At 40.2% G+C, this 24438-nt stretch overlaps 2 protein-coding genes across 3 annotated transcripts; both read right to left on the reverse strand.

Moving 5' to 3' along the window:
* Positions 1 to 827: 827 nt before the first annotated feature.
* On the reverse strand, positions 828 to 2528 carry LOC110696145. The gene has a single exon (XM_021873434.1). The coding sequence runs from the start codon at positions 2526 to 2528 to the stop codon at positions 828 to 830; it is 1701 nt and encodes a 566-aa protein (XP_021729126.1).
* A 7202-nt stretch (positions 2529 to 9730) lies between these two features.
* On the reverse strand, positions 9731 to 12946 carry LOC110695919 (GPI mannosyltransferase 2-like). 2 transcript variants are annotated; one of them, XM_021873152.1, is made up of 8 exons: positions 12444 to 12946; positions 12119 to 12224; positions 11645 to 11737; positions 11312 to 11507; positions 11032 to 11198; positions 10438 to 10643; positions 10092 to 10261; positions 9731 to 9952 (listed from the first exon to the last, which is right to left on the reverse strand). In XM_021873152.1, exons 1-8 carry the CDS (start codon positions 12754 to 12756, stop codon positions 9785 to 9787), a joined length of 1419 nt encoding a protein of 472 aa, XP_021728844.1. In that variant the 5' UTR covers positions 12757 to 12946; the 3' UTR covers positions 9731 to 9784. The 2 variants fall into 2 exon arrangements, with proteins under 2 accessions (XP_021728844.1, XP_021728843.1); XM_021873151.1 differs by having other exon boundaries at positions 11032 to 11210; positions 12444 to 12944.
* Between the last annotated feature and the right edge of the window lie 11492 nt (positions 12947 to 24438).

Below are 24438 nucleotides of genomic sequence, written 5' to 3' on the forward strand. Positions count from 1 at the left end.
CAGAGTTTTATTTGTGAAATAATATTGGACTTACTGAGTACAGTGAGAAAATCTGGGCCTGGACACTTCATGGGCAATAATATTGGACATAAAAATGGGCTGGACATGACAAAGATGGAAACAAATTTGATTGTTAACCTGCCATTTTTTTCCATAGCCCTATCATACTTGTATGTACTACTATAATCCTATGACCAAGAGGCAAGAATTAATGTGCATAAATGAATTATTGAATTTGCTGCATAAGAATTTGATACTTTGATCAGAATAAGAAGCTTTATAGATATTAAGATTATATGCAAAACAATATACTACGTAAGTAAAGATAAGAGTAATTGATTAGAAAGTCAGTGTCAAGTATCAAAACACTGATAATTTAAGGGAACCAACATAGCTAATAATCACTAGACTAATTAGTAATTATACTCCGATTCGTAGCTAATAATCACTAGACTAACAATACTCCGATTTATAGCTAATAATCACTAGACTAACAATACTCCAATTTATAGCTAATAATCACTAGACTAACAATACTCCGATTTATAGCTAATAATCACTAGACTAACAATACTCCGATTTATAGCTAATAATCACTAGACTAACAATACTCCGATTTATAGCTAATAATCACTAGACTAACAATACTCCGATTTATAGCTAATAATCACTAGACTAACTATACTCCGACCCAACAAGCTAAGCTGATACTCCGATCCAACGTATAGTAATACGCTTTAATTTAGACAAGCTAATAATACATACCCAGTAGCAACTAAAAAGTAAATACCCTAAAATTAATTAAATAACAGTCCGGATATATATGGTTATATACCATCGTTGAAGAGGTCAATGTAATAAAGAAGAATATCATGGTACAACTGACCAGGAAGAAAAAAGTTAGACAATTTAGGTCGATCTGCTGAAACAATTCCTCCATCCTCTCCGAATACAATGTATGACAAATCATGGCCGACTACACCCTTGGGAATTACGTGATTATATATTTGAAGTTGGCGATGAGGATCAGGGGGGCATATGAGCCATTGCATTGTGGAGTCCCAAAGAAACGACATTCTAGGATCCGATTCCTCTTTAGTAAACTTCAAGTCACCTGAGAAGACAGGTGCGAACACCAGAACTGTATTGGAGGAGGAATTCATGTAGTGTTGTTTATATTCAGCACACCATTCGTTCATCCCCTTGATTATAACTTTGAATTCAGACTCCTCGGGATCAAAGTTGGCAATGAAAAGCAGGACTTTTTTCCCTTGAAGGTCTCTGAGATGCACATGATGACCTTGTTGGGTAACAAGGTAGTAGTTTATACTCGGAAACAGCAATGACTCCAAACTCAATTTAATAAGCCTGGTAGTCTCCTGGTGGGCGAGGGCTTCAGCAGAGTAGGGATACAAATCATGGACAGTCTCCAATGTAATAGCATCAGCTCCCTTGAGCTCCACAAAACGACCTTGAGGTCCGACAATGATGAGCTCATCCCTCTCAGATTCGTCGCAAATAAGCCACAACTTCCGGAATGTAGAGTCATTCAACGGCGATTTCCACCAAGATGATATCCCTCTACCCTTCAACACAGCATCAACAGAGTCCATGTAATGTTGCGGATCATCCGACAAGGAGACGTAGACTAACACAATCTCCAATTCGCGGTTCTTGGAGCGACTCTCTTGATACACCCGATTCACGGTGTCTAACAACTGGCCGTTGAGGTAGAGGTATAACCCCACAAGCTTATCGGTGAGTTTGGAAACAGAAATGGTGTCGGTGGCGGCAATGTTAGAGAGGCCATCAGAGAGTTTAAGGCTTAAGAGATCCTCAAGAGGCAAAGGTCTAGCACGAGACTTATTGAAAAGATAATTATCAAGGGTTAATATCCAGTTTTCAGTGAAGGGTAAAGATTTAATTCCATGACGTATGAGGAATCTACAGGAAGATTGTTGCAAAACGACTCCACTGGGATCTAAAATAAGAGAGTCACTTGAAAATTCAAAATCAGAATCATCCAAAGGGACAGCGAGACAAGAGGGCAAGGAAGATAGAAAGGAATAGAAAAGCTCGGAATCGTGTTCGGACCCGGGACTCATCTTAGCAACAACAACCAACTGAAAATTAGACCACTTAGAAGAAGCATGTTTAAGAGCCCAGTATATATTACCTTGTATAGTGAAAGATTCAAGAGGAAGGTCAAAGCGACAGATCATGATGTATTTACCGGAGAGGGGAAGACTGCTTATCTTAACTCGATCACCGTTTTTGTCAACTAAGAAATCACGGATGCTGCTCGACAACAATGCTACTATGTCCGCCTTTTCGTCTACTTCTAAATTATCATCCATCCGACGATGTTTGGCTTTTCGAAAAGACTCATATTCCGATTCCGATTCCGATTCCGATGAAGACGACGACAGTGATAATTCTGAAGATGAATCTGTTCCAGATGGATCTGATTCAAAAGAATCCAATTCTTTAGCTGATTTATCACCACCAATATCTAAATAGTTTAACATTTTCAATTCCAATTCTATTGATTTCTCAAACACCACTCTCACGCTTTTCTTTACTTTGCTGGACAGTTTTAAGGGACGAAACGGCTACAACACTACTTATATGCTTTGCAGCTTAGGGTATTCCTTCAACAACTTTCTTGTATCAACATAGATATGGGCCCCCAAAAACTAACTTCAAACCCATTAATCACAACATCACCCAAAGCCTCTTTACCACCGAATAGTATTAATACTTGACTTTTTTTCACTGTTTATAAACTAATTTGACTATCATTTTTAAGTAACATATAAAACAATATATCAAAAAATATATTATTAATAGATATTTATACTACTACAAAGTTATACAATGTACGAAGTATATTTGTTTTCAAAATATATATATATATAATTATACTTTTAATGCATAAATTTCACGTGCGAATTAACTACAAACTAATATTTAAACTCAGGCGATGCCCCGGGTCAATATAATTTATCTAGTTAGTAAAATTGGTATACATATTAATATTTTGCATCTTAAGAGAACATAAAATATCATATAGCTTGGTTATAAAATGTTCACCTCTATAATTAGAGGTTGTGTCTTCAAATCTTGTGAAGAACATATTTTTTTTTTAAATATAAGTGTGTGGCATGCAATGGAAAACATATGGAAGACTTTCATAGGAACGTCTTTTAATAGATTAGTATAAATATATAGGGAGAATATAGTAGAGCTAATCAAATATGGCCCGACCTAGGTTTGGGCGGGTTCTAGGTAGCTTATTTCAGCCCGATTTTTAAATTTTTTGGGCGGGTTTTGGAAATGCATTATTTGCTATTTTAGTGTTTTTTTTTGGCCTGGCCTAAAATGGTTCTAAAAGCCCACACGCTTCGGTCATTAGGCAGGTTTGTGCATGAAATTTTTGGCCTGAAACTAGAAGCGACCCGACCCAATGATTGGGTTGCTTTTTAAGGCTTCGTCCCGGCCTAACCATAGATCAGATCTAGAATATAGCTCCAAGTGTTGCTCCTCTACTTAGCCTACGGACTTGAATAAAATGTCCTTTATTACAAGATTGGTTGGGTGAGAGAGGAACCACCAAAATTACCACCCGGACAAAGCACGTCAATCGGACCACTACCACCTTACGCTCAAGAGGAGATAGTGGGAGTGTATGTGTTTGCTAATTAGGGTTTATATTGTGTAAATTGTAAAACCTATTATCTATAGGATATTAAAAGGAACAGGAATATGGAGGATTGAACCCTCAACCTCTTATAACAACGATAACCATTTCACCATCTAAGCCAATTATCAAGTATATTAATAATATGTAAAAAAATTAGAGAAATTCTCTTTGGTAATTACGAACTTTTATTTTTTTATCACTGATGAAGTCTAAATATTTTGATTATCAATGATAATCACAAATTAATACTAATAAGCAAATGGTAACATTAATGATAATAAAAAATAATTTATAACAATATAATTATTATAAAAAACCCCTCCCTTACCCATATGGCCATATAACCACCAGCCAACCACCACCCTCTCTCTTCCCCTCTTCCTAATTAAGCCGCCACCTAGAACGTCCCACCCCCGGTGACCCACCTACACTACCTGCTAACCCCCTCCCTTTCTCCCTTACCACGTCGGCAGCTTCATTCCAATCATTAAGTTAGGGGTTTTGGTGTTGTTGCTTCTTCTCTCAATTCATCGAGCTTCCCTCTCTTTCTTCCTCAACCTTAACTGATCATCAATGGCGAAAACCCCATCTCCCATTTCAATGTGATGTTGTTTCAAACTTAGTAGTTTCATTCAATCAAGAGCTAATTAAAGTTTTTCCCACTTTTCTCTATTCATCAATTTTGTTTCTAAAAGACGCAATTTCTGAGTCGAATTGTATCCCACGCGCAATTCACCTTCATGTTACTACAGTAGTGCGAGTATATTGTAAAAGCATTTGTCAGAATTCACCCCAATCGGTTCCCCAAATTTCAAGCTTTTTACAAATTCCAAAGGTTTCTCAAATGAATCCGAAAATGGCGGTGGAAATCTTCCAAGCACTAGGCGAAAAAAGCATTTGGCCACCGGTTCAAAACCCCCTTGTGCCACCGGTTTTGAACCGGTGGGCATTTGGGGGGTGGCAATATTTTTATAAAAGCCACCGGTTCAAAACCGGTGGCAAAAACAAGGATTGCCACCGGTTAACCGGTGGCAATAGCACTTCCCGGTTTTTTTTAAGGGGGAACCGGTGCCAATAATGGGCAAAAAAAAATATTTTTTTTTTTTTTTTTTTTTTTTGCATTTTTTCCACTTAAATTGCTAAATAAACACTAACATATATATAAACTTACATATTTTCATAAATAAATGTTGTAATATTACAATTTTTGTCTAAAACATTAAAATAAAATACAAGGTTACAAACATATGCGAGACTTGTCGTAAGGAGCAGCACAGAAGCAGAATACCAGCACAATAGCAGCACAGAAGCAGAACACCAGATAAGGAGCAGCACAGAAGCAGAACACCAGCAGCAAAGTCGGCATATAGTAATGGACTGTAATGTGAAATCACCTTTTTAGACCTTGCGAGGCATCAGCTGCCTTGCGAGGCAGCAGCTGCACCAACAGCCTTGCGAGGCTATGCCCCTTGTAATTATACCAGATTAAGTATGGAGAATAAATGTACCACTTTCTGAAGTTGGTGAAGGTTTTAGTTCAGGCTTCCCTACTAGCTCGAATGCATAAGATAGAAATGTCAGAAAAGAAAAGGGAAATAGAAAGTCCTCACAACTGTGAAAGATGAGCACTACTAAATTGTAATTATCCATTTTATTATCTTCAAATCATCTAATTATATTCATCATGCTAAATAATGAGCACTACTAAAGATGTTGATTAAATTTCGAAATTAATGAAATTAATAACATTATGCTCACATAAGAAGTTTTCTGTCAACAACCAAACTAGTAGTGAACATCAAGAGACTATTACAAAATAGTAGGCCAAATTTGCAAATTTTGACAGGTAGATATGTAATGGACTGTAATGTGAAATCACCTTTTTAGACCAGTCATACAGATAGCACAACCTCAATATCACCAGATATTATGGGAGAATTAATGCTATTTCAACTCAAAGAACTACAGCTTCCCGCATTATAGATGATGCAACTACTACACAGTACACATACATGATGATATTCATCTCACACATTATATATATGAATAACACCTTGATATATATCACACATTCACACTATATGAATAATACCTTGACCTAGAGTACATGAGCGAAAATCAAATTCATGGTATTCCTCATTTTACATTGTTCAACTTTTTGGTTTGATCAACTTTTTTGGTTGTTGATCAAAGCTTCAGTAGCCACTACTCTAGTTCACTAGTTGTACCTACTATGTAGCACGCACTAGCCACTAGCTTAGGGACATTGTCAATTTGTCATTTTATAGCTCTAGTCTATGTACTTGTACATACCAGTTACCGAGTACTGCTAAAGTGTTTTTTCAATGTTTAACTGTTGCAATATTATTATTAACAAGCTAGACTACTATGCTTATAAGTTATAAGCTTATAACTACCTTAATTGTCAATGTGATCAGTGATTTTAAATCAATAATCTAATCAAAATATTGCTATAGATAATAATCTAATGAAAAAAACTCAAATCTATAGTATATAACTCGATCTTCCTCCTTAAAGTATCTTTTAAGTTTGCATTGAAGTTAATTTTGCCATTTTTTTTTAATATGTACATTCACATGCAAAGATTTTAATGAAAACTACACTACTGCTATGTCTCCTAAATTATGTTTATGTTAAGAAACACTACGTACAAAGTACTTGGTATACATGTGTTTATTTAAAAATAATAAGTTGGTTGTTAATGGTACCAAACTATCAATCAATTAATTAATATCAGTCTTGTTTATGTAAGATACAAAAGAAAAGTAGCATCTAGACAGTGAGTTTGATGTTACTTCATAAGTTATATGGTTAAACCGATGTACTTACTAATTTAAATTACATAATCACTTCATAATAATTGGGATCTACCTCGCTCTTTGCATGTACGTACATTTTCCAGGCTAATATTTCCAATAATAATAACTATTTTATTTTGTGAATATATTTATCAAAAAATAAGATACCTAAAGCATTATACACATAGAGCTAAAGTACGTCTTCACAAATTTATACGGAGTATTTTGTTAATTAAAATTTTAAAGAATGCATATGTTTATTTACAATTGTTGTACTTTAAAATTCATAAACAATTGCTGTGTAGTTTTACTTTCATTTATTATTTAGAGTCGATTATTGTTGAACTATTTTTTTTTTAAAAAAATCAGTGTGACTTCTGTTCATGTTTTTTGCAACAATACACATACATTTATCTAAAAAGAAGAGACACCAATATTAATGTCTATGTTGTGTAATTGTGCTTTAAAATCTAATTTAGGAAGTATTTTTGACATGATTCCTTTTACTTAAAATAATGTCACTATGTTCCTTTTTATTTTTTATTTTATTTTATTTTTATTATTAGTCCTTATGATCAGTGATCATGTATCTATATATATATATAAGCAACAACACTTCACATCAAAATACAAACTAAAAAAATTCAACGTAGTCACACGTTCTCATTTTATGTGATAATATGGCTTCTCCTTCCCTTTCAAAAAAAAGGAAAAATATGGCTTCTCCTTCTTCTCCACCTCCACCTTTTTACAAACTAACAATGGCGGTATTTAGCTATTCTATACTATCAATTTATGCATACACTTCTTTGTAATTTTTTCTTTAGATTCTCTTTATTTTTAAGAAAAAATGTATGTATACGTGCATGCATGCTTCTATTATACCGCTTTTATAATGTTTTCTTTATATACTCTCTATTTCTTTACATAGTTTACGTCACTCATTATTTTGTAGCTCCCATGGACTCATTATGAGCTCCAAAATTCCGACCAAAAGGAAAACCAAAAGACGAAGGTACCCGACCACTTACTAAAAGACTTCACAATCCACGGTCTATGGTTGTGTAAAGACGAGGATAAAAATTCAGTAGAACGTTTTGAGGTTAAAAAGGTTAGAATTCCTCCTATTTATTTCCTTTTTTTTCAACTTTTTTTTAAATTATTATTAATACACAATATATATTTGTGTAGGTCGAGAAGATCAAATCCGAAATGGAAAAGAAAATGCCATATTATGGTGACTATCTCGCACCCGAAATTAATTGGGGGCGAGAGTGGGATAAACATGGAAGAAGAACCAACATGACCGTTTTCGAGTATTTTAATACTATCTTGACGATATGTCCACTTGAGAAGCTTCAAAAAGTGGTGAAAAAGATAGGTAAATGATTTACTAGTTCTTTTTACGTTTGAAAAAAAAAATGATCTATTTTTTTTTTTTTTTTACTTAAAAAAATCAAGTACAAGTATTATGTGTAGCCTTAATTTACCTTAAAAATCAAAAAATAAAAAATAATTGAATTTTTTTATTTACCTTAAAGTAATCAAATATACTGTACAAGTATTATGTGTGATAATTCTGGAAAAATTAAGGAGAAAAGGAGAGAAAATATTGGGGAAAAATTATCTGATTATGATTGAATAATGATATTACAGCAGAAAATGTGAATATATATCAATACATAATCTAGAAACTTCTGTAAGAATCCCACAAATATCAGTAACTAACTTAACAAAATATCTGCAACTAATTTCCTGAAATCTAGGGAATTCTGTTATGAGGCAGAGCTGATGTGGCAGGGCTGACTTCAGTTGATTGATTAAGGGTAGCTTCATTAACGTGTAGCCTTAATTTACAAAAGTTTGTTTCTTTGGGTTGATTTGTTAAATAAAAATGTGAAAGGGCTAGATGACCAGTTGGGCTTGGACAGTCGGGCTTGGGATATTGTATGATTTATTCTGGTTGCCTAGAATGTTAGCATGTATATGAATTAAATTTCAGTACTTATTGTAATAATTAATACTACTGTAGTAAGTTAGTAACTAATTAAGCTTAAACATTCCTTGTCTCTTATCATTAAAAAAAAATAAAAAAAAAATAAATAAATAAACCCGGACTCCTAAAAAACCGAAGGGGACTATACCGGTATGGTAGCTGAAGATTTGCTAAGAGAGCTCCAAAAAAAATTAGGACCGGTCGCTATTCAATGTGGAACATCACCGAAGTTCAAATCGAAGCTTTTGAAGCAAGTTATTTTAATCTTTGACTCAAACTTTACTCAAGTTGACTGCAAGCATGGTAATCAAAAAAAGGAATTTCGATGGAATCATGGTGTAAAGAAGCGACAAGTAGTTTTGTTCACATTTAAAAAGAAAAAAAAAATGAAAGATGTTTAGTTTCAAAGAAGCGACAAGTAGTTTTGTTCACATTTAACGTTGGATCGGAGTATCAGCTTATCAGCTTAGCTTGTTGGGTCGGAGTATAGTTAGTATAGTGATTATTAGCTATGAATCGGAGTATTGTTAGTCTAGTGATTGTTAGCTATGAATCGGAGTATTGTTAGTCTAGTGATTATTAGCTATGAATCGGAGTATTGTTAGTCTAGTGATTGTTAGCTATGAATCGGAGTATAATTAGTCTAGTGATTATTAGCTATGTAGCTATGTTGGTGACCTTAAATTTTCAGTGTTTTGATACTTGACACTGACTTATTTGACTTTGTAATCAACTACTCTTATCTTTCCTTATATTGTTTTGCATATATAATCTTAATATTCATAACGCTTCTTATTCTGATCAAAGTATCAATTCAATAATTCATATATGCACATGAATTCTTGCCTTTTGATCTAATGATGTTGGTTGAGTTTGAGCCTGAAAGTTAAATTCCTTTTGGGTTTTTTTTCGTTTGTTTGTTCGTTTTACTTTTACTCCATAGTGCACTATGAATTGTTAGTAGGAGCTATAGTACAAGTATCATAGGGCTATGGAAAAAATTGCAGGTTATCAATCAAATTTGTTTCAATCTTTGTCAAATTGTCATGTCCAGCCCATTTTTATGCCCAACATTATTGCCCATGAAGTGTCCAGGCCCAGATTTTCTCACTGTACTCTGTAAGTCCGTAGCTGTTTGAACATACAAAGGCATTCCTAAGCTGCCATTCCAGTTTCCTCCAAGGAATGCAAGTACGAGTATAAATGACCCCCTTTTTTTTTTTTTTTTGACAAGGAGCCTAAATGACCTTAATACATCCTTAATGTTCAAGTAAATGGATAAAAGTTTGAAAAAAGCAAACTACCAAGGAGTATGTACAACGCAGCATATGCCCATATCATCTGTGCCCATCGCCGACTATTTCCTGAAGAAGTCATCAAGTAAGAGGCAAACCAGTAGAGAGGTGGGCTAGCAGATAAAAACCGAGTCGCAACCTGCAAAGAAAGAATTAAAGCATTAAAATCAAATAAGGACTCCAAGATGAAGTTTTTAAAGTAGTCATCCTACTCATCCATATTCTACAAAAGATTCTAAACATAATACTTTAAAAACGACTATGAGAATAACTATCACCTGAACATGCATAACAAAGAAGACTGTGGCAGCCATGAAGCTCAAGTGAATAATGAAAGGAATCACACTTGCCGAATAGTATCCAGATTTAACCGAGACCTGATTCTCTTTAGGAAACACGGATCTTTCAACAATCATGGACTTTGGTCGTCGCCTCACAATTATAGGCTCTGTCAAATAGAATACAATGGATTCTGAAGGGGGCTCGGTAAAAAAAATGCTGAAGTTAAATATGACATAGTTCTTCAAGAACTATAACCAATTCCATGAGACAAATATGCATATAGACACAACAAGTATTCACTTAGTGACTGCAATACAAAAGCAGATATCATTATCACCTTACCTTTGTTTGCAGCAGAGAGATATTCATCTTCCAAAGAAGCTGCATTGTTTTTCTTTGATGCTGTTCCAAAACCAAGTGAAAAGAAGTTCTCTGGATCAGCTTTCAAGTAAGAAATAATTGAGCAAAATGCCAAAGATAGCACAGGAGATGCGAGCAGAAAATTTGGTAGCTGCTTAAATTGGAAATACTGCAAAAACCCAACACCCCTGAAACAAGGAACGATTCAAGACAGTTAAGGTGGGAAAGACAAACAACACAGATATTCTACTATGCAATGACTATATCTGTCAAACCATGAATCAGTCTCAGTCCTCGCAGGCCAGTTTTTTAAAAATATAAGCACTTTTCAGAAATTTTGAAGCTTAAGGTGAATCCTTAGGCAAAACATAACATGTGTAACCAGCCAAGAAAATCTATAAAACAGCTCTATAAGTCATGGCATCAAGCTAGTTGTTCAGTGGATTACATATTGATGATCGCCTCATAATATAATAAACAATCTGGAATACAGAAACAAATCCAACACAATGGAACAACAAAGCATAGGTTGACTGCACTATCAGTGAAAACTGTTGGGATAGAGAAATCGCATACCAGTAATGACTCTGGATAAAACCATATAACAAAGGAATCTTTGCTTTGCACCAAGGTCTCATTTCATCTGAATTGCGTCCATGGCAGATATTATAATAGCCATAAGCTTGATATGCAAGGAAAGGAATGAAAATACATATACACCGCAATGCTCCTGCTAAAAGAATCTGTAGAACCAACTGAAAGCAATGAATATAAACGTTATCAGGACATCGCATCTTAAACTCTTAAATCCTGCAACAATGAGACATTAGACATGAAGCAAATTAATAGTACTTACATTAGCACGCTTCTTCACATACATGGCATAATAAGACTGGTGCAGGGCCTTAAAACCGTAATATCCACCATTAAGCACTCCATTCGACCTTGCAAAACCAGAGAGCGCAAACAATAGAGCAGGCACATTGTTTACCCCAGACATCAAAAGATACACACCACCAATTGATAGTAGAGCATACAAGCTTTCTGAATAACTGCATATCAGAAAATAAAGTCAGAGAAGATATCATGATCACATAGAAGCATGACTCTATACTCGAAACTAACTAAATATGTAAATTCTAAGTGCTCCATAACATTAAAAACTTAATTAAAGGACAGAGAGTTGTACACTGATGAGTAAAATATCGAAGCTGGATTGAAGCAGAACAAGATAGATGCACGCAGAGATGCATTTCGATCTTTTAAAATGACCACCGAAAGCCTGACAAGAAACAACATGACACATCAACACATGAGAAACATTACCTGCACAGATATTCCATCTTATCACAAATTTGTGAAGAGTTACAAGTCAATGAAGGTGTACAAAGACAAAGAACACTTACAATTCATAACTAATACTTATTACTATATCAAATTGAGTGTCTTACAAACGCGAACCTTGCAAATGGCCAGCTGATAGTATACCTTTCTACAGTACTTATAAGCCAAATTGCCCTTGAAGAAGATCAATGCAAAGTACAATTTATGCAATAATTTGCATCATTCCAGTAATTTTAAGCTAATACTAATATACTATCATCATTTATACTTCGTATAAGTTTAGCTAATAATAAAGTTGAATTAAAGAAGGAAGGGATACCTGTATAAAGATAGTGCAGCAAAGACAAAGGCAACATTGCTGATCACATAACCAGACAATCCCAGCACAGCTCTATACCCGATTACCGAAATCAACGGCCGGAAAACTATCTTGAAAGCCCAAACAGGATACGATTCAGAAATTAAACACAATAATTCAGCTTGAAAATAGTCAATCTTCAATTAAGCATAAAAAATGTCAAATTAATCAATTCTTTCGTCGATTAACAATCATCATCACCAATTGAACTTAAAATTAGGTCATTTTTGTGCTTGAATGTATTGACAGTAACGAAATTACAAAGAAAAGAGAGAGAAATAAGAACCTGAGTTAGAAAGGAGGAAAATGAGGATAGGCAAAAGAGGGAAGAAGGCGTAAGACTGCTCGTACTCGTAACCGCATTCAGAAATTCGAACGAAGTAGACTGAATCCCAAACAATGCTTTCTTCAATGGCGGAAGCAATTGAAGGGAATAAAATTGGGGATTTTTTGGATTGGGAAGAATCAGAAAGACAATTAGGGTTTATAGATGCAGAAGTATCGTAAGGACTGAGAAGAGATCTCCATAGAATAATTAGGGTTAGAAGAAGAATCCTTGATGAAATTGCGTATTTGAAGATTGTTCTTGTGTGATTCATTGGAGCTTCAATTGCAAAAAAGGTGCTACTTTTCAAAAATTAATCTTCTTTTGCATTTTTCAATCAAATGATTATGGATTAAAGATTTAAGCTTTGGTAACTGGGTAAGTGAAGGTTTGGTAATGGAGCTTCAATCGGAGCTGTAATGGCTACTGGCTGAAAATGGGGAAAGAGGAGAGAGACTTTAGACAGTAACGACTTTACAACACACTATGCACGTGATTTTACAATTTTACCCCTGCATTAGGGCCCCGTTTGGTTTAACATAAAATATTTTCAATGGAAAACATATTTTCAAGGAAAAACACAATTGCAAATTAGTTTTCCATTATTTGGTTGCATACAAGAAAAGTCCAAGAAAAATAAAAAATAAGAGTAGAAATGTAGGGATGAATGAGAGGGAAGTAAAAAAAGAGGTAAGGAAGAGAAGGGAAAATGTGGCTTCCCTTGTTTTTGGAAGGAAAATGTTTTTCATCATTAAAGATGAAATTTTCCACCCTTGAAAAATTGTTTTCCACTCCTTAACAAACCAAACAAAGAAAAATGGGAAAAAATGGAAAATTCATTTTCCATGAAAACCTTTTACATCAAACCAAACAGGGCCTAGGTGTTTATCTAGTTAGAATTATCTCACATTCTCACATAACATAACTACCCTCTTAAGTAGTTAACCCACAAGAAAAAATAAACCAACAACTCTCTCTATTAATAACCATTTAGCCCTTAAACATGACAATTGACAAAATGAGAAATTTTTTAAATGCAAAAAATGCATCCGTCGAGGTTGTTTGGTCCAAAATTAGACCAAATTAAAGATTGAGAATTTGAAAATGCAAGATATTTAGATATTAAAAACTAATTATATTTTTCAACCAAAAATAATAATAATTAACTATCAATTTAATAAAAACTTTTAGTTTAATTAGATGATCAATTGTTGACATTAAAAGTTTTTAGTAGCAATACCCGAAGAGGAATAACAAAGGAAGTAATTAGTGTGATTTACAAGTAATTTAAACCTCCTATTTGTGAATCAATTTTCAATCATATCCCACAAAGAGAGTACTATAAGAGACCGTAAACTTGATTACTTGACTATATAGGTTGGTTGATCTTTACTAATTACGAGTATTAGGGTGTGTTTCGGATGAAAACAATGGGACCTTGCCGAAGGTCCACTGAAATGGAGAAGACTGGATTCGGTCCAATGTATGTTGGGCCGAAGGTTTCCTGCACAGTAAACACACGTAAACTAGCCTCGGGGGTGTTGCCGAGGAAGGCCCCTCCGATGCTAAAGTCAGTACAATGTGTTAAGGAGAACACTATGCAAGAGAATTTATTGCTTGAGGCTTTTGTGTAATATCTCAGAATGTATGAATGAACATCTGTGTATGTATGAGTATTGAAGGCTTTTATACCTCTTCATAAATGGATAGGTTGGGCCTTAGCCCAATTGACTTGCTTTGAGGGCTGACCATTGACTTTAGCACAATTGGAGAGTTGTACCTTGACCTTGGGCTTTTAATTGGATCATTTAATGCCTAGGCCCAATTGGACTAAATTGGACCCAAACAACTTGCCCCCCAGACCCGATTTGGAAGGATGACAGGTCGGGTTTGATTTAATTCAGAAAAGGAGGGAAGTAAATGATTTGATTAATCCAAAAATTTGAATTTAAACCGTAATTAATGAGATAACAACGGTTAAGGTGGATGATTGTGGAAGTTGGACGGGTAATGGGCAGTTTAATCAAAAGATCATGTGTTTAACGGTTACTTAGTGGAGTACTTAAGAGAAATTAAAACGCAGACTCCTCGAATTCCATACCTGGAGATATAAACAGAGGCGCGTCATCTCTCCTCACTTATTCACCAACACAAACCCAGAATTCTCGAGAGAGAAACCAAGAACCCGCATCAAAACTTCGCAATTTCCCCGAGCATTAAGCTTAGAAACTGAGACTTGCCACTACGAACTCGTAAATCGGCAACTTTCGCTTCAGATTAAGGTAATTTCCTTTGATTTCAGTTTATTTTTTCTTCGAATTCGAACTCCTTCCCCTTTTCTTTCGACTTTTTTCTTCGAAATATTCAATGGCAAGAGGAGTTAGAGGTAGAGCCCGTGCTCCAAGAAGAGCAAGGCCGATTCCCGATCCTAGGAACAGGATTGGGACCTGGAATGGACAGAGGCCAGAGTCTGAACCTGCTGAAGGGATTAGGGCGACTCCCCTTTCCTCGGCTCCTCCTCAGAGAACGGAGGAGCCGAGCGCTTCTGGACGGGACGATGAAGTTCCCGCTGTCCTTTGGGATATCCTCCCCGGGTTTTCAGAATGGGAGAATGCCAAAGTAGCTTCGGCCATGATAAAGAACCGCCCCTACTCATGGTGGGTAGAGAATGCCGATCAATATCGGTTTGCCGAGCAAATTGAATTGCATTACGGCATTTTTGAAGCTGATGGGTATTGGTGCCGAATGCCCTCGGCATCCGATAGAATCCATCGTCCACCCCCGGGGTATGTGGGGGTGTACACAGGACAGCTTCAGTACGGGCTGAGGTTCCCTTTGGACGTATTCGTCCGAGACTTGCTGATCCATTACAACATCTCTTTATGTCAGTTAACTCCCACCAGCATCCGAAGGGTGATGACATACTTATGGGTCTGCAAGTTCTTCAAGTATGAGCCGAACCTGCACTGCTTCAAAAAGCTTCATCGGCTAGTGCCAAATATTCAAAGTGGGCACGGAAGCCATGGTTCTGGGTGGTACCGGATTGAGTCCCGGCCCCAATACCTAACCATGTGGCCGAACGACTCTTCAGACAAGGACTGGAGAGGTCAATGGATTTGGGTTAGGGCACCCACAGATCCGGGCCACCCTTGCGTCTTCAGCGCTCCCCGGTACCTTGCTGAGCCTGATCCCGAAATGGGAAGTCTAGGTCCCCCCGCAGATAACGGGGCGGATCCAAACCTGGATCAGCAACATATCTTCGGCAAGCTGCCGAACCGGGGGGGTAGTGGCCGAATGCAGCATATCCCGGAGACTTGGCTCCCCGATACGCATTACGTTTTCCAAGAGAACATGCTAGCAGCTGTTGGCCTCAGCCGAAAGTTTAAGGATGGTAAGCTTCTTCGGCTGGGGCCGAGGCTTTTAATTATCTCTCTTGCTTCGCTTTTTTATACTACGCCAACTTATCTGAACTGACCTTTCCCCTTTTCTTTTTCAGAGCGGGACGAGACCAACGTTGGCATTAATTACGCTCGTCTTGGCGTCAACCGAGAACGAGTTGTAACCAAACGAGCCCCGTCTATCACTGAACCGAGGCACAGGGAAGTTCATCTAGACTCTTCCCACTTCCAAATTGAGGCTGTTGCTCTGTATCAGAGGCAGAAGCCCTGGTGGAAGAAGAGAGACCCCTGGTTTCAGCTGCTGGACGAAGAAGCTGAAGCTGCCCGTACAGCCGAAGAGGTTGCACGGGTTCTCGAAGCTTGCGAAGGAGGAGAAGGATCCTCCAGAGCTGCTGAAGCTGAAGCTGCAGCTAGAGCAGCTGAAGAAGACGAGGCTTTGCTGAAGACCTCGGTGAGTTTTCAGACTTGACTTTTTCTTTTTTCTTTTTCTTCTTTTTTTTTTTTTTTTTTTTTTTTTTTTTTTTTACTCACATTCTTCCTCCCCCCTGTCTGTTACAGTCTGAAGAGAGCAACAGACATAGAGAAGGGAAAGCTCCTGTTCGTCCCGAAGACCAAACACAAGGAGAGTCTTCAGACTCAGATATGGACGAGCAGCCCCTTCTGAAAAGGCGCCGAAGGATGGCCATCATCGGCCCTCATGACTTTCAGCGAAGGCCGATGACCATCGGCGTTACAATAAGGGAACCCGAGGAAGGCAATGGATCGCCGAGGGTTCCCCAGCCACCACCCCAATCACCTCAAAATACCCCTCCGCCACCTCCTGAGATGGAGGTGGATCAGAGAACTCCCGAATCAAAGGGAGGGGTCCAAAAAGAAATCAGGGAGAGTGCTGCTGAGCACGAAAATAAGGATGCCGTGATGTCCAGTGCTGAGGGCTTCACGGCAGACATCGCAAGAGAGGTTGAGGCTTTTGTCCTCACCCCTGAAGAAGAGGAGGTCATAGTAATTGACTCCTCTGAGAAGGATGATGTTGAGCCATCTAAAGCCAATCAAGCTCCATCGTCATCCTTCCCTTCTTTCCAGACTCTGCAATCTGGAGAAATGGGTTTCTCGGCCCCCCGAATTCCAATCCCAGACCACATCTGGGACCTCATATGGGGTCAGAACCGAGAAGGAGCTGCAGCCTACTTCGGCGATTTTGCTGGCATGTCCGAAGTAGATAGGGCAAGAGTCTGGTCGCTGAAGGCCACTGCTGGGATGGGCGAATCCAGCAGATCAGTTCCTGACCCAGCCAGGGCTAACCAACTGCTGATGATGCAGGTGATTTTCCTTGCCTTTATTTCCTCTAAAATTCAGCTCTATTTTTATTATATATATATATTTTTTTTTTTAACTTGTCCTCCTGTTTTCAGTTCGTCCACAATCAGACTCTCACTGTAGAGCTGATAGATACCCTACAAGATAGGGTAGACGCTGCTGTGCACGACAAGAAAGTGGCTGAAGAGGAACTAAAGCTTGCTAAGCTGAAGCAAGCAGCAGCTGAGGAGAAGCAGCAGAAGGGAGAGGAGTATGAGAAAAAGGCTGCTGAAGCCCTCAAAACCTTCTGCGACGCTATGGAGAAGGAAATTTTTCCTCCACTGATGGAAGGGGAAAAATTCCTCCAGGAGCACATGGGAGTGGACGTCTCCAAATTCAAGGCTGCTGTTGAGAGCCGAATTCAGGAAGGAGCTGCTGCACAAGCTGAAGTGCAGCAACGTCTAGAGGCTCTTGAAGCCAGCCGAATGGCTGCTGAAGAGCTGCTCCTAGCCAAAGATGTCCAACTCTCAGAGGCTGCTGCTGCTGCCGAAGCCCAAACAGCTAAACTCCTCGAGGCTGAGGATCAACTGACGACCCAGAAAGTCGAAGTGACCCAGGCTCAGACAAAGGCTTCCCAGGTTCAGCAGGAGCTGAATGAGCTGAAAAGCTCCTCCTCCAAGCTCGCTGATGAGCTGAAGAAATCCAAGGAAGACTTGGAGGAGACCCAGAAGAAGTTGGCTGATGCTGAGGCCCTACTCAAAGTCCGAGTCTATACCCAGGAGGAATATGAAATGGGTTTCAGAAACGGGTTCAGAGTATGCCGAAGAGTCTGCCTTCATGCTGAGCCGAATCTGGACTGGTCCAAATGTGCTGAATGGGTCCAGAATCCCGAAGACCCTCATATGAAGTATGCAACTCCGATCGAAGCTGAAATTCTTAAGGCTGAGGAAGCCGAAGAAGAAGCTGAGAGAATGGAGTTGGAAGCTGAACAAAGGGAAAGGGAGGCTCGGCAGAGTGCAAAGCCCGCTTCTTCTGCTGCTGGGGCTGAGGCCACCATGGGGCTCAACGCTGATCAGTCTGATCCTCAGGCTGAAGCATAGGAACTCGGGCAGTCGTCTTCAGAATCTTGCGGTTCATCATGCGCTTAACTTTAGACTTGCCGCTTTCTGAATTTTTTGCCTTGTTTTTTGCTTCAGCTTGCCTTGTCGTACAACAGTTTATTTTTTGCTTATGTACGTATTTCGGCAGCTGTTATTTTCCGCTTGTGGGCGGCTGCCGATACAGTTTAATTGAACTTGTAGCTCAATTTCTGAGCATGAATTATTAATCTGATGCTCTTTTCTTCAGTTGCTTTGTTTTTGAATGCTTTACTGTTTCTGTTTCTTCAATTCTGCCGAACATACTTGCACTGATAGTGCTTCTTGCCCCCCAGAAATTGAAGTATGGCTTTAGATGAATAAGCAATTTCTTCACTTCTTCAAAATGAGTATCCGAAACACAGGGCCAATTGAAGGCAATGCCTCGGATAAAGTCTTTGGAGAACAAATCTTACTGAAGCTTGACTTCAGCTGAAAGACTATAGTTCTTTAAAACATGGACTCATGTCTTTGGAGAACAAGTCTTACTGAAGTTTGGCTTCAGCTGAAAGACCGGTGTTCTTTAAAAAGACGAATTTTGACAGCAATCTGAAACCCAGTTACCCGAAGGCGAAGGTTTCAGACGAGGCTGTTATCCTTGTTTTTTATCTTTGAAAAATGGATACCCGAAACACAGGGCCAAATTAAGGCAATGCTTCGGATAATGGCTCTCTGGGATACAAGGCTCAGTTAAGGCAATATCCCAGAATTGTCCATGGATTCATGCCTTTGGAGAACAAGTCTTACTGAAGTTTGACTTCAGCTGAAAGACCAGCGTTCTTTAAAAAAGACGAATTTTGTCAGCAATCTGAAACCCAGTTACCCAAAGGCGAAGGTTTCAGATGAGGCTGGCTTAGAAATTTTCAACTGTTATCCTTGATTTTCTGTCTATCTTTGAAAAATGGATACCCGAAACACAGGGCCAACTTAAGGCAATGCTTCGGATAATGGCTCTCTGGGATACAGGGCTCAGTTAAGGCAATATCCCAGAATTGTCCATGGACTCATGTCTTTGGAGAACAAGTCTTACTGAAGTTTGGCTTCAGCTGAAAGACCAGTGTTCTTTAAAAAGACGGGTTTTGTCAGCAATCTGAAACCCAGTTACCCGAAGGCGAAGGTTTCCGACGAGGCTGAATAAAAAACCCTTAAAGAGTAGATAGAACAAAGAAAATTTTGAAAGGATAAAAAGTTGTAAACATTTATATAAATGGTGGCTCCAAGGCCTTTCATTAATTCAAAATGTACTTACAAAGATTGTTCTGCCCCGATGGGTTTACACATGATATTTTTTCAGTACATCAGCGTTCCAGTGATTTTTCAACTCAGTTCCATCCAACTGCCGAAGTCGGTATGTTCCTGGCTGAAGCTCATCATAGATTTCATAAGGTCCCTCCCATGCAGCTGAGAGTTTCCCATGGATTCGGCCTTTCTGAACTGCAGCAGCATTCCGAAGGACAAGGTCTCCAATTTTGAGAGGCCTTGCATGGACCCTTCGGTTATAAAATTTGCTGATTCTCTGCTTAAAAGCGGCCATCCTGTCTCGGGCTGAGTCCCTTACTTCGTCGAGGAAAATCGAGAGATTCCCTCATCAGTCGCTCATTCTCAGCCGAGAAGTGGTGCACTCGTAGGCTCTCAGAGCCAATTTCCACCGGGAGGACGGCTTCGGCACCATACACCAATTCAAAAGGTGAATAGCCCGTTGCCTCTTTTTCAGTTGTCCGAAGGGACCAAAGGGTTCCAGGGAGCTCCTCCAGCCACTTGGACTTTTGATCTTCCACCCTCTTCTTGAGGGCATTTAGGATCTGTTTATTTGCAGCTTCGGCTTGTCCGTTACTTTGCGGATGGCATACCGCTGAATATGCCAGTTTGATGCCGAACTGATCTGTATACCGCTTCAGCGGTAAGTTATCAAATTGCCTCCCATGATCGAAGACAAATACCCTCGGGATGCCAAATCGAGTGACGATATTCTGCCAGATAAATTTTCTGACAGTTTGCTCTGTAATGTTCGAGGCTGCTTCGGCCTCGATCCATTTACTGAAGTAGTCAACACCAACTATCAGCCATTTTTTCTGGTACACAGCCTCTGGAAATGGTCCCAGTATATCCAGTCCCCATTGGGCAAACGGGAGTGGATTAAGGATCGGCTGAAGATCCCTTGCTGGCTGATGGATAACTGGAGCGTACTTTTGACATTTTTCGCATTTCCGAACCAGCTCCTTAGCATCTGCGATCATGGTGGGCCAATAATATCCAGCCCTCAATGCCTTGTGGGCTAAGGTCCTTCCCCCAATGTGGTTCCCACAGATGCCGAGATGAATCTCCCGTAGGATATAATCTGCATCTGTTGGTCCCACGCATTTCAGCAATGGGGCTGAGAAGGACTTTTTCAGTAGTTCCCCCCTGAAGACAATGAACCTAGAGCTGGCTCTCTTTATCTTGGAGGCCAAAGCTTTATCTTCGGGAGTTTCTCCCCGAAGTTTGAAAGTTAGGATGGGGTCCATCCAACTAGGCTCTGGGTCAGCGCAGCACACTTCAGGTGCTTCGTCGACACTTCTCTCTCGACGCACTTCTACATATACAGATCTGTTCAGCTCGGTAAGAGATGAACTGGCAAGTTTGGAGAGTGCATCGGCTTGAGTATTCTGACCCCTTGGGATCAGCTGAACCTCAAAAGTTTTCAGCTCTGCAATGACTGACTTGATCTTGGCGAGATAAGCTATCATGGAGGGTTCTTTGGCCTCATAGCTGCCGCTGATCTGATATGCAACTAGCTGAGAGTCTGTTTTCAGGCAGACATGATCAGCTTCCAAGGAGATGCACAATTCTAGGCCAGCGATTGCTGCCTCATATTCGGCTTCATTATTCGAGGCCTTAAAAGAAAATTTTAGTGCATACTCAAAGGATTTGCCTTCGGGAGAAGTTATCATTACTCCTGCCCCCGAACCGTTTTCGGTGGAAGATCCATCCGTAAACACGGTCCAGACTTTCTTTTCATTGTCTAGCGCTTCTTGGTATGAGCATTCGGCCAAGAAATCCGCTAGAGCTTGAGCCTTAATGGCAGCCCTCGGACGGTAGCTGATGCTGAATTCGGTGAGCTCAAATGCCCACTTGGCTAGCCTACCAGATTTTTCAACTTTGCCGAGAACTTTTTCCAACGGCTGATCAGTTAAGACCACTATCTGATGGCAATCAAAATAGGGTCTCAGCTTCCGAGCAGCTACTACTACCGCGAAAGCGACTTTCTCGAGTAAAGGGTAGCGAGTCTCGGCATCCGTCAGTGTATGACTGACGAAGTAGATCGGTTGCTGACTTTTACTTTCTTCCTTCAGCAATACTGCGCTGATGGTGGCTGGGCTAACGGCCACATACAGGTACAAAGTTTCTCCTTCAGCTGGGCTAGCCAGCGTTGGGAGTTGAGCCAGATGCTCCCGAAGCTGTTTAAAGGCTTCTTTTTGCTCTTCCTCCCAAACGAGCTCTTTTGTTTTCGGGAGTTTCAGGGCTTTGAAGAAAGGTAACCCCTTATCCGAAGCTCTTGAAATGAACCTCGAGAGGGCTGCCATTCTTCCGGTGAGCCGCTGAACATCCCGCTTCGTTTTCGGCTCAGGAAGGTCGAGCGCCGCTTTGACTTTGGAGGGATTGGCATCAATCCCCCTTTTACTGACCATGAACCCAAGGAATTTCCCTGACTTCACACCGAAGACACACTTCTTCGGATTCAGCTTCATTTGATGTTTTCTCAAGGTGGCGAAAGTTTCAGCCAGGTCCTTTACATGGTCCTCAAGTTTTTTGCTCTTGACGATCGAATCGTCGACATAGACTTCCATGTTTCGGCCCTTTTGATCGGAAAAAACTTGATCCACCAGCCTTTGATAAGTTGCCCCCGCATTTTTCAATCCGAAGGGCATCATTTTGTAATTGTACACCCCAGCGTTCGTGACGAATGCTGTCTTTGCTCGATCGTCGGGGTGCATGAAGATCTGATGATACCCTGAGAATGCGTCCATGAAACTAAGCAAGGCATGGCCACTTGTCGAATCGACTAGCTGATCGATCCTCGGCAAGGGATAGAAATCCTTCGGACAAGCCTTATTTAGGTCCGTGAAGTCAACGCACATCCTCCAGGTACCATTAGGCTTCTGAACCATCACCACATTTGCCAGCCATTCTGGATATTGGCAAGGTTCGATGAACCCTGCCTCCAGCAATTTTTTGACCTCGGCTGCGATGTCTCGGTTCTTATTAGCGGAATAATTCCGCTTCTTTTGCTTAACTGGTCGACACGTTGGGTCAACATTAAGCTTATGGGAGATAAGGTCTGAACTTATCCCGGGCATATCAGCTGCCGAGAAAGCAAACACATCTCTGTTGTCCCGAAGGAGATGAATAAGTTCACAACGGGTGTTTGGATCAAGGTCCATCCCGATTGTTACACATTTCTCAATGTCTCCTTCGGCCAACTCAACTGTTTCAGTCTGCTGGTCCATGTCCATTGCTGATGGACTGGACTCTTCATAATCTGGCCTGCTGCCAATGTCAGCAGGTGTCCCAGTCTTTTTGTTCATCGGCTGGCTCTCTGAGTCTTGCGGCTCAGCTGAAGAGCTAGCCTTTTCCCTTTCGGGCCCTTTTTCTCTGGGCACAGATCCTTGGGCCGAAGCACTTAGGCCTTTCGGCTTTTTTGTGCTTGGCTCTCTTTCTTTTTCTTTCTCCTCCTCATCCTCGTCGTCATCTGGGCGACTACTGGATGGCTTGAGGTAGTTGCACCTTCGGGCGTCCTTTTGGTTGCCCTGTATCCTTTCGGGGAAGCCGGCGTCTGAGACGTAAATCATCAGCTGATGATAAGTTGAGACGACCCCCTGGATCTCATGAATTATGGGTCTCCCCAGAATCACGTTGTACACTGAAGGAGCGTCAATGACCAAAAATTCAATCATGACGTTCCTGGCTGCCTCGTCGCAGCCAATGGTGACAGGAAGTGTCACCTTCCCATCTGGATAAGTTGATGCCCCATTGAACCCGGATACCGGGTAGGGTACCGGCGTAAGGTGCTTGGGCTTCAACTTGATTTGATTGTAGGCCTTTCGGAACAGAATGTTTGCTCCGCTGCCACCGTCAACAAGGACCTTACTGACGTCGTGGTTGGCCACCGTGGCGATGATCACCAACGGATCCTCGTGAGGGAACGCTATCCCCCGGCAGTCGGCGGCTGTGAATGTCATGTTCGGCACCGGCGACTGGGGAGATTGAATATCAGCGTTGTTCACCTGGTGAGTCAAAGCTCTAAGGTGTCGCTTGTGTTCCCTCCGAGAATATGTTCCTCCCGAGATAACATTGATCGGAGGGAATTTCCCTTCCGGCTTTTTACTGTTCTTCCGGGGGAAGTCAAGGTCTTGCCGAGAGTCCTTTGCTGACTTCTCGTATTCTTTTTTCTCGCGGTGATCCGCGATATATTTTTTCAAGTATCCCTTCCGGACCATGTCCTCTATCTGGTCCTTCAGTTGGATACACTCCTCAGTGTTGTGTCCCGAAGACTCGTGGAACTCGCACCACTGATTTTTATTTTTTCGCTGATACCACTCTGGAAGTGGTCTCGGCTTTTGGTAACTCTGCTCCCCCTTCGTCACGCTGTAAATTTTAGCGCGTGGAAGAGAGAGCGGAGTGTAGGACTCGTATCTGCCTGTGTATGAGGCAGATCTTTCCTTCCTTGGGTCGCTGGCCGAAGATTGCTCCGAGGCCTTTGACTTTCCCTTTGCCTTATGGCCTTGGCCTTCAGACAAGGGTATTTGTCTCTGTTTCCCTCCCTCGAATTGAGGTTGGGTTCTCGCTTTGTTCCATTCTTCAGCTCGGATGAACTTATCCGAGGCATGAAGAGCTTCCTCCAAGGTCTGCGGGGTATGCATGACCATGAAGTCTAGGAACTTTCCGGGCTGAAGGCCATTCTGCATTGCGAAAACGGCTAGACCCTGGTCCAGCTGAGAGATGCTGGATGACTCGTTACTGAAACGGGTCAGATAGTCTCGGAGGCTTTCAGTTTCCCCCTGCTGCAGATTCATGAGTTCTGCAGTAGTCTTCTCTCGGCGATTAGCCGTGGAAAACTTGCTCCTGAATTTGGAGGACAGATCATCC

Source organism: Chenopodium quinoa, unplaced genomic scaffold, assembly GCF_001683475.1.
Source record: "Chenopodium quinoa cultivar QQ74 unplaced genomic scaffold, ASM168347v1, whole genome shotgun sequence".
Lineage (NCBI taxonomy): Eukaryota > Viridiplantae > Streptophyta > Magnoliopsida > Caryophyllales > Amaranthaceae > Chenopodium > Chenopodium quinoa.

Bases quoted from the DNA above. Each gene is read 5' to 3' on its own strand.
- LOC110696145 (XM_021873434.1), bottom strand. From the start codon at position 2,528: ATGTTAAACTATTTAGATATTGGTGGTGATAAATCAGCTAAAGAATTG.
- LOC110695919 (XM_021873151.1), bottom strand. From the start codon at position 12,756: ATGAATCACACAAGAACAATCTTCAAATACGCAATTTCATCAAGGATT. The intron at 12,225-12,443 runs GTTCTTATTTCT...CTTTCAAGATAG, and splicing joins TTTCCTCCTTTCTAACTCAG to TTTTCCGGCCGTTGATTTCG. The intron at 10,262-10,437 runs GTAAGGTGATAA...TCTATTTGACAG, and splicing joins TCTCTCTGCTGCAAACAAAG to AGCCTATAATTGTGAGGCGA.